Genomic DNA, 10,493 nt, shown 5'->3' on the forward strand with positions numbered 1-10,493 from the left:
GGGAGAGAACTTTCCGTGGCGCGTGCAGGGGCGCACAAAGCAGCGGGGTGGGAAGGGCCAGCAACTGCCTCTAGAGCCGGAGTGCAGCTATAAGTGCCAGCCCTGCACCAGCTGTGAACCCGTGGGCGGGTCTCTTCATTTCCTCACAATGAAACAGGAATGACAGAAGCCTACGCACAGGCCTGTCGGTCTGCTGGCGTGTCACCGTGAGGGACACCGGGGCTGACAGACGTAAACCGAGAGCCGTGCCGAGGGCTCAGTGAGACCCGACATGCAGGAGCATTTACGTGGAATAGAGTAGGGCTGTCGTGGGTAAGAAAGGGGGCAGCAATCGAAGTGACAGCAGACTCGCTCGTGGCAGGAGTCACTGGGAGGTACCAGCTGTGCACGCTGAGCTCGGATGAGGAACTGATAGGTACGGCCACGTCGTCACCGAGGCCCAGGTGGCCCAGGCACTCCGTCCCTACCTCAGCTTCCATGTGACACGGTCGATGGACTTGAACTGTCATTGTGCTTCCCTCAGTAGCATGGGTCGAGAGGTAGGCAGACATGGCAGGGCCCTAAGCAGTGAGTCCAAAGGAGAGTTAGGAAGCTTAGAAATGAAGCTCTCAGAACCCCAACCTGACTTCTCCCCGGTGCCCTTAGAACCAACTGTGGGGTTCCATTTCCTGTTTGACTCCTTGGCTCAGTGTTTCTCAACCAGAAGCAGTGGTGCACACCCCGCCCCGGGGTGCAGACACTTGGAAATGGTGTGGGGACATTTCTGATTGTCAGAGTCCACGGGGGCCTGGAGCAGGCTGACACCAGACGCCGAGTGCTCCTCGGAGGGTCCAGTGGCACTGCCACGGGGGCCCCTGCCCTGCGGGGTACGTGCTGTGGGCTGAGCACGGCCGGCCTCCCCCAGGTCCAGCACTAAAGAACAAGGCCCACGCTAAGGATTCAGCACCAGTGGACGCCAAGAGACATATTTCCTCACAGGACATTACCAGTAAAACCTCACTTTTGGATGCAAAGTCAGACGTCGCTGCCAGATCGCAGCAACTTGCCTGGACTTAGAGGAGAGAGTCGTCTGTGGCGGTGGCTCCCCGAGCCCAGAAAGGCCACATGAGCGGTCCTTCCTGTAGGGGTGAGGGGTCGCTGCTGTGGACGCCTTTTCTTTTGAACCGAGCCCAGGTGATAGGATGATAAGTCCTATGCGAGTTTGACTCATTTCTGCTCGTTGGCTAAGCCCCACTTTGGGAGACTGTCAGAGCACAGAGTGCCGTCAGGGAGAGGAGTGGCCATCTTTCTTAACCCGAGGAGTAGCTTGAGCACCTAATCACCGCCGAGGAGCTAATCGTTTTTCTGTGTCTCTGTCCCTCTCAGGAGAGAAACCCTTTATCTGTGAAATCTGTGGCAAGAGCTTCACCAGCCGCCCCAACATGAAGCGGCACCGCCGCACGCACACCGGCGAGAAGCCCTACCCGTGCGACGTGTGCGGCCAGCGGTTCCGCTTCTCCAACATGCTCAAGGCCCACAAGGAGAAGTGCTTCCGGGTCACCAGCCCCGTGAACGTGCCGCCCGCCGTCCAGCTCCCACTCACGACCTCCCCCGCCGCCCCGGTGCCGTCCGCAGTGAACACCCCCACCACCCCCGCCCCCGCGATGAACATGAACCCCGTGAGCACTCTCCCCCCGCGGCCCATCCCCCACCCCTTCTCGCACCTGCACATCCACCCGCACCCCCATCACCCGCACCACCTGCCCATCCCCCCCGTGCCTCACCTGCCCCCGCCCCCGGCGCTCTTTAAGAGCGAGCCCTTAAACCACAGAGGCCAGGGCGAGGACAGCTTTCTGCGGCACCTGGCAGAGAAGAACAGTCCGGCACAGCATCACTAACGGCCGTCTCCTCACGTGCGTTCTCCGCGAGCCGGGCGCCCACATGCGAGCGCGCAGAGGGAGCTGGTGAGCGTGTCTGTGGCCGGCAGCCCCTCCGTGGCCTCCACCAGGAGCTCTGCCGCCGCCCCGGGGAATCAGCACCCCCCCCCCCGGGGCGGGCGAGACCACCCCGAGCTCATGGAGGGGACTGCCACCTAAACCAGGGGAACCACCAAACCGAAGCCCAATTTGCTTGCATTTTCTGGTGACTTTTATAAATTTCAAGTACTCAGACTTGTGGAATTTTATAATTTCATATCAGCCGATGAGGTATGCTTGCTTTTATATCCTGGACTTCTCCTCAAAGAGGGGACAGGCCTGGTTTCCTTTGTACTAATCGGGAAGGCTGTGAGGTTAGCCCAGAGCATTAATTGTATCACTGTGTATCGTAATGAATTCTTTTCAGCTTTCGGTGCTCGCCCCGGAGCCGAGCTCGCCACGTCTCACCGCATATCAAGCATTATCGAGAAAGCTGGAAGTTTTCTCCTTTGTGTAGCTCTCCTAACGCACTCTTTATTTTACTACAGAAATTATTTTAGAGTTTTTGTATAGACTTCTTTAGTAGTCTGTTTCTAAAATGAAATGTATTTCAATAAGCGGTGTAATTTTTTCAGTGTAGCTGGACCTATGTTGTAAACTAGAAAAAAAATTTTTTATAATCATCAAAATGTGATTCTTAAAGATGCATATAACTTCTATAGTTCAAAGTTATTCTTACACCCGTACAACTCAAAGGTGCTGCAGAGATTAGGAGTGCGTGCGAGAGGGTCTCCGGACCAGGTCACTCGAGAGCGAGGTTCGGCTCGCAGATCTCCGCGTCAGTCCTGGGCGGTTTTTTAATCTCTGCCTAACACTCAAGTGTCCTCCGGGCTCCCCGACACGCTCCCGGCCTCTGTGTCTCGTGTTCGCAGAGCGCGGGGGGGCCCAGGGAAGCCGCCGGGGGCTCGCAGGTGTTGCAAGTCCGAGTCGAGCCCTCGCTGTCGGGAGGGGGAGGTGGCGGAGACTGTCTCGCCCCGGCCACAGCCGTCTCTCACTTCCCCTGGAACCACGCTCGTGCTCAGCCCCCGTGGGATGACACATCGGAGTCCCATAGCACACTTCTTGTTTCGAGGTCGCTTTATTTTTCTAGAACCGTTACACAAACCAGTACACTAAAGTCGCGGACGCAGCGTCGCTGATAGTGGCTGAGAAACCTGGGTGGTAGCGCAGGTCAGCGTTGTCCCTGGTGGGCCGCAGGTCCGTCCCACCGCTGGGTGGGCCCACCACTTCGAGCTCCAGGCCAGCACAGTTGAGACGTGTGGCGAGGTGAGGGAAACCGTGTCGCGTTGCCATGTCCTCTGCAAACACCCCTGTGGTCGCAGCGTGCACAGGCGGTGGGGGCGGCGTCTCCGGGGCCGGACCGTCGTCCAGCGGGGCGCGTCTTTGAGCTCGGAGAGCTTCGAACGAGCACGGGCAGCCAGGGGCTTACTAAAGGGGAGGCAGGACTGAAGGGCTAACATACTCCTGTGTTCTACTGATCAAATTTATCATCCAGACTCAGTATAGCTAAACATTTCGTATTTTTTTCACCTCAGAGAACTGAATTCCAAAGCTAGATCTACTTACTTTCTCTCTCTCCCTGTCTCGATTTTTTAAATCTTGAATTTATTTTTTTCATTTTTTTTCCCTCAGGCTCTTAAATCATTGCCTGGATCAGAACCCTGGCTTTTATTTATTTTTATTTTTAATATTAAATATGCAGACATACGTTAAGCACCTTTCTGGCCGATAAGTTCTGTGGCAGGCGAAAATGGAATGCTTTCCACTGAGGTTAAGTCCCTGTTTTTGAAATACTGCATTCTCTGTTAGCTTTCTGGTTCAACCTGTCCATTTTTTCCTTCTGATACTGCCTTTGTTTTCTATAATGAGCACAGAAAAATTTTGGAATGAGGCAGAAAAGTATCTGCAAACACAATGTTCCCTGCTGATTTGGATGTAATTTCTAAAGAAGGGTACTTTAAATGTGTGGATGCATTCTTGGGGCACCGAGGCACCCGGACCAACAAGGAGGGCCGACCCCCTGCGTGCGACGGCCAACCTTGAGGGCCGCCTCCCGCTGCTCCCGCTCTGCTCCCAACCCCACGGCGACGGCCTCGGCGACGACCACGAGGCCGCGGGCCTCCGTCTGCGTGCAGACCTGCCGTCCTCTCGGGGCCGAGCCGGTCCCATCAACATTAGTTTTTAAAGATGTTAATTGGCTGTACCTTATTTTGTCCTAAATAAATTTGTGTATAGGGCAGCAGTTCTGATTTCTGGACCTGAGACCTTGGAAGCAACTCTTTTGTGAGGTGTACTGTAATTATACACTGGACAATTCAGGTGGTCGTCTTCAGTGGTTTTGAGTCAAGCGAATATAGCCATAAGAAATTATCTGCCACATGCTTGGGAAAACCAGTCTTAAGCAAATAATCACCACCACTCTTAACAGAAGGAAAAAAAAATTTTTTTAAATCAACATTGTCACACAATACGGTTCTAAGCGAAGGGTGTTGTGGGGCATTCTGGAAACTTCCAGTTTTTTTCTATATATAAGTATGCCTCTTCCGACTTGGGAGTTGTGGTCTTGAGGGAAACGCCCAGAAGGTAATTGACTCCTTATCAGTGCCCTGTTCCGTGTGAGTAGTGAAATGCATGAAGAGTGTTCACAACTTCAGTGCTTCTAAATACAAGGACTGTGGGGTTAAGCCTTAAAGTACATGCACGTCGGGGCCCCGGATCTGACGGGGCTTCTCCTAAGGTCGAAGTTCTCTCCCACCCGCAGCATGAGCGCCCCAGGGCTTTAGAACTGGCTCCTGTTTGCTGTCTGTTCATGGAAAAGAACCGCGGGGGCTTGGGTTCTCAGCCACTATCTGCACTGAACCGCGTCTTTCCAAGGCCACAGCGGCCGCCCCTGCACATCACCCAGAGATCAGACCGAGGCCGTTTCCTGTCACTTAGCTGTGTTGTCTTCAAAGGTTTGTGTCGTTGCTAGGGTTAAGACCTACTTGAGGAGAATTCCCAAGGGCTTTCTTGAGTTGGTGCTGCTTTTCCTCCTTTTTCTATTCTTGTCTCATAGGTTTGTCATTGAAATATAAAGTCTTTCCCAGCCTTCAGGAAAGGCTGCTTGCTGCTCGCTCTCGCTAGGTCAGGTGGGCTCCCACCGCGGCGGGTCTCCCATCCCGAGAACAGAAGGTGAGCAGGCGAGAGGCATGCGGCCTCCTCTCCGCGTCTGTCTGTGATCTGACTGTCACTTTCAGCAAACAGGGAGGCCGCCGCGTAAACCTAGACGGGGGTCCAAAGAAACCTTTGCACATCAGGTCCAGCCCGCCCTTTCCACCCACGCTTCTCTCTTAACGACCAGCCCCGACTGCGCCGTGGGCATGCCGTATCCGTCTGCGCAATGCCAGTCAGAACCGCCTCTCCTTGCGGTCGGTCGTGCGCTCCCTCCGCTTGGCTTGTCCCTCGTGTACTGACCGAAGGCAAGACACTCTGAAGAGACACTTGGGATATTTGAGTTTTCTACTCCTGACAGTTTTTTCAGTTTTTGTGTTTGTTGAGTTGGATGTGTATGTTTAATTTTGATTTCACTGGACGTTTGACATTTTGAGAAGATCAAGCAGAAAAAGAAATCCATTGCAGGTGTATATATATTTACCCCATCTTGCACATTTCAGTTAGTGGGACACAGATGGTGGTGGGTTTTATTGTAAGAAAAAAAAAATAATGAAAGAAAACTAAAGTCAGAGAAACCTTTCTATTCGAGCTACTGTACAGAAGAGGCGTCTTTTCTTGCATTGCTGATGCACACGATGAACATTTTGACGCTGTTCTAGACGGTAGGGGAAGTATTTAATGAAGAGGGGGTTAGGTTACGTTGAAGGATTTCATCAGCTATGTACCATTACAAAAATAAACTCACTTGGAACTCTTCAGACTGTCAAGTCTAGCAAATAAATAATTGTTTTTTCCTTTGCCTAAACCAAGATAAGACATTTCCCGAAAGGTCATTTTTTTCAGGAACAAGAGGTCACTAGCCATTAGAGCTAGTGGCATCATTATGCACTGGCAGTGGCCCACTGACCTGCTCCTGACACCTGCAGCATTTAGGACAGGTAACGATGACCCTCCGGCCCAGACACTACCTCGTTAAAGCAAGCCAGAGACCCTCTCTACACTTCTATGGAAGCCATAACAGTTGCCATCAACGTATCCACTTTCATACTTCTATACTTTTATACTCCAGACTTTTTATACACTTTATGATCAGATCTCTTTGTCTTAGAGGGTAGATTTTGCACGATTCAAAGGAAAATCAAACTCCTTGGTTGTGGCACCTTTGAAGCTTCGGGTTGAGTAAATTTGAATCAAGAACCAGATAATGTACCATGTATCAAATTCCTTATTGAAGTCAGAACTATTTTGCAGAGTTGCCTATTGGGAAGACAAACTTCTCTTTCTTATTCCCTACGTGGAAGGTATATTGTTGTAAGAAACTGCTTGTAAAGCAGATCCCTACGGTCACTCTGTGTATTTCTCGATGAAACCTGTATTGTCACGACGCTCCTGCGGTTTTTATTTCCATGCGGCAGATGCAGGAGCGTGCACCCCTCCCTCCCGCCCTCCCTCGCCCCCCGCCGCGGCGCCAGCCTCTCTCGCGCGGTTCCTGAGTGCCTTCAGAACGCCAGCATCCTGGAACGCCCTTTTCCTGGTCTAACTCCTACCTCTGACTCTCTCCTTCTCCACGAGTACTGGGGCTCTCCCTCGTTCCCGTGGGTTTGGCTCGGCAGAAGAGCCGAAACCTCGGGACAGAGAATTTTGAACGGATCTGTGTGGTTTCCCCATGTCATGTCTAGATTGCATTTTTAACTTGTATTTATGTCTTACTTCTTCACAAAGTACATCTCTCGTGATGGAATATTTTATCCCCCCCCCTTACTTTTCATTGTCCTTTCTTTCCCCAGAAACCAGATGCTCTTTTAAAATGCGAGGTCATCGAGCATCTCCTTTGAGTGTCTTTTGCTCCTCCTAGCCTTCCCGAATGCCTCCTGTTGCCGCGGGGCCCCGCCTGCTGCTGTGGCTGCGCCCTGGCCCTCGGCGTCCCATCTCTTCCAGAAACGTTTCTCGAGGTTGTACCCGCGACTTCATTTTAATCAAAAGTCCCGTGTTGATTTCGGACCTGCTCCTCCCCGTCCTCCAGTCCCTCGACAGTCCCATTGCTTCCTTTTCTACTTGCGCTCCTCTGATGAATTTTTAAAGTACGATTGACAGGTCATATATGAAGGATGTGGTGGAGGGGGTTGACAGTGTGTTCTCCATGTGACACGAGCACCTTATTAATAAAGCATTTCAGCATCAGCCGATCTTCCAGTCAGGACTGGGGTCTGTGCTGTGCACAGGCCTCTAGCTCCTTTCAGTTCTCCCTCTAAACCGGAAATGCTTTAAAATGAGGAAATCGGATTGAGTTGTTTGTTTGTTTGTTTGTTTGTTCGTTGAAGCGAAGGGAAGCTATTGAGTATTTTGGTCTTAGTCAAGATCTTTCCTTTTGACTTAAGATGTCATGCCTCTTTCCTTCAAACTAATAATACTAATACTCAGGTTTCAAGACTAAAATCCACACGAAGTGGCGTGCTCAGAAGGCAGCTGTTAGTAGTCCTTAATCCTTTCTGTCCAGCGACGGTATGTTTTGGGGGACAGTGCAAAACCGTGAGAATTGGTTTATGTTTGACGAGTAAGTTCAAGACGCCGGAAGTCTCTCGCTGGCTGTTTGGAATGGGAAGGCTGGTTTGCACACTGCCAGAGGTCCATTTCTGCAGAGGGAAATAACACGGGTTTCTTATTGTTTTCATACTTTCCGCTTTTATTTGCCTCAGTAGTCCCCCTAGTATTGACCTAGAAGCCTGCCTCTTTTAGGGAGGAACTGGCTCCCTGAAGTAACCACTTTAAAACATGTGGTCACAGGCAGGACACGTGGAGAGCCGCGGTGGGTTCACGCTTGGAGAAGCCACATCCCAGAGACAGTGCTGGCGCGTTCCATGTCTTCCACGGTGGGAACTGTGTGGAGCAAGTATCGAAGGGCGCTCGCCCCTGAGCAGTGTCCCCTCCCCTGTCGAGTCCCAAGGGAGCGTCTCCGCTGAGACCGGGGATGTTGCGCATTACTTGAAAACTCTTTGGGGGGGCATGTAGGAAAAGGGGGGGCAAGAAGAGCCAGAAGCTGAATTTTGCTCAACTTCAGGAGGAAATCTGATACTTGCATTGCTGGTTTTGACCAACCAAAGAGCCTGTCTCTGTACCCGACGTGCCAAAGAATCAGGTGGTTTCTTAACACCCAGCTCCTCCGAGGGGACACACCTTCCGCCCTGCCTGTCTTTTGCAGGGGAGAGGGACCGCGTGGTCAGAAGGGCAGAGATGCCAACTCACATCCTGCCTAGGCCTCCAGGCTCTGTTTGGTTGCATTTGCAAGTTGGTGGGAAATACTGTTTTAGAATCTAACTCTCCCAGAAATATCTGTGCTTGACTATTCAACTCGTTAGATTTTTCAAAACTGAAAAGAAAGCAAACTGTGTGGCACCATGTTGCTGTTTGCTTCTACAGTTGTACCCCCAAGGACATATGCACAGCCTCTGAAAATCAGATGAGCCCTTCCGATATATGCATTCATTCATTGCTCCACATGAACTGATTGTTTCATCGGCAGTACTGGCTTTGTCCACCAGGGGGCGACAAATTACTTCAGCTTCTCTCTTCTAAGCCTTCTAAAGAAAGAACTCGCTTTAAGTCTCCTATAGAATATCCTCTTTTGACTCAATGTTTATTTATAGGTCTTGGTTTTTAAGACATTTTCCCTTATTACTATGTCCAGTAGATGCTCAAATTTCACAATGCAAACAAAGGTTGATGTGTGGGTCAGAGCTCCTTGTGCGTCAGGGATCTTAATAAGCCTTTTAAAATAATGGTGCCGGAGCCCTGGACAGTGTGGCTCAGTTGGTCAGGAGTCTTTCTGCAAAGTGAAAAGGTCGCCAGTTCGATTCCCAGTCAGGGCACATGCCTAGGTTGCAGGTTCAGTTCCCAGTTGGGGCGCGTACAAGAGGCAACTGATTGATGTTTCTCTCTCCCTCTCTTTCTCCCTCCCTCAAATAAATAAAATATTTAAAATAATGGTGCCCAAGATTGACCTTCCCATGAGAGATGCTTTCTGTGCTAAAGCAGGGAAGCGACCCTCCTCCTTCCAAATCCCACCACCAGCAGGACCGAGACGTCCCTGAGAGAGACGAGGGCCAGGGCGGCGGGGGTGGCTCTGGAGTGCGGACGGGGAAGTGCTTTCCGCCGGGTCTGCTCCAGACGGATGTCTGTCACCCCAGGGGGCAAGTCCCAGGGCCAGGGGGGCCCCTGAAGCAGCCACCCTCCAGGTTAGGGGCCGGTCTGTGCTCCCTCTCCGTCACTCTCCCTGGGGCTCCCGACCCTCCGAGCCCTCCAGCCACCAGTGCCCTCCCTGCCCCTCGCAGCAGCGTCTTCACAGCGAGCAGGTCGGTGCTCAGCCGTTTCCCCTGCAGAGCCAGGAGGCGTCTGCACCTGGAACGGCCTTCCCGGCACCTGTCTGTCTCCCTGTCCCCGGCCAAGTCTGACCCTGAGCAACAGGGAGATGGAGGTGTCCACTTGAAACTCCACCGTGTGACAAAAAGAAAGGTGAAACTGAAGCTGTGATCGGTTTAGGTGACAGGTGGCCAGATGCAACTTGTCTGTTTTACTTTTGTTTTCCCCGACAGTACTGAGATCACTTGCACTTTTCCTCATTTCTTATAGAAAAGAAAATCCAGTTTGCTTGCCAGAAGTTGTTTAGTGTTAGGTTTACAAAGCTTGTTGTTGAATGTGGAACATTTGTCCAAAGGAGTTTGACAAAACAGAAGCTGCTTGGTCCCTGTTCTGCCTGCTAGGTCGTAAGGGTGAAGGCCATGTGGCTGGGGTGCGTGTGTCAAGTTCAGAAGGGGGCAGTGTCCCTCTCCTACCTCTGCCAAGACGCAACTGAAGGTCAAGTGGGTTCGTGTAGGGCAGGTACTTCTTATGCTGCAAAGAAGTTTAGAAGATTGGGGATATGACAGATAGGAAGGACAGGATTTCTTCAGATGGGAGAGCTGCTGGGGAGAGGAGAGCTGGCCGGCCCCAGGGAGCCGCGGCGAGGGGGACAGAGCTGCCCTCCGGACCCCCGAGCTCGCTGGCCTGGCTTCCCTGCGCCGTCGTCTTCTCTGCCAGCGTCCTGTCAGGCCCCCCATGTGCTGATTCCCCCCCTTGCGTTAACTATACCAATATTATTTTTTTAGCAATTGAAATGCACTTTTTTATTTCAACTCAATCATGATTTTAAGTATAAAAAATTTATAGACTGTTAAAACTACTTTTTTGTGTATTTTTAACCACTCGATGTAGCATTGTCTATTTTATTCTTGTGAGACTCTGGTACAGGTGTGCCGCTTCACAATGTTTCCGAGATGCTGGGCCTTTGGATGTGTACGGTAACCAACTTAATGTTCAAAGTAAAAAAAAAAAAAAAGTAGCCATATCTGT

General features: G+C 51.5%; 1 protein-coding gene across 4 annotated transcripts in view; it reads left to right on the forward strand.

The window, feature by feature from the left end:
* The window catches only part of ZNF652 (zinc finger protein 652), a 54,979-nt gene extending 52,157 nt beyond the window's left edge, over positions 1-2,822 (forward strand). For all 4 annotated transcript variants that reach the window (XM_045835859.1, XM_045835858.1, XM_045835860.1 and 1 more), the window contains one exon: positions 1,366-2,822. In XM_045835859.1, coding sequence (XP_045691815.1) covers positions 1,366-1,877 — 512 coding nt within the window. In that variant the 3' untranslated portion in view covers positions 1,878-2,822. The remainder of the gene's footprint in view (positions 1-1,365) is intronic.
* Positions 2,823-10,493: the final 7,671 nt, after the last annotated feature.

This window comes from Phyllostomus hastatus, unplaced genomic scaffold (genome assembly GCF_019186645.2).
Source record: "Phyllostomus hastatus isolate PE091 unplaced genomic scaffold, TTU_PhHast_1.1 phas_contig_210, whole genome shotgun sequence".
Classification (NCBI taxonomy): domain Eukaryota; kingdom Metazoa; phylum Chordata; class Mammalia; order Chiroptera; family Phyllostomidae; genus Phyllostomus; species Phyllostomus hastatus.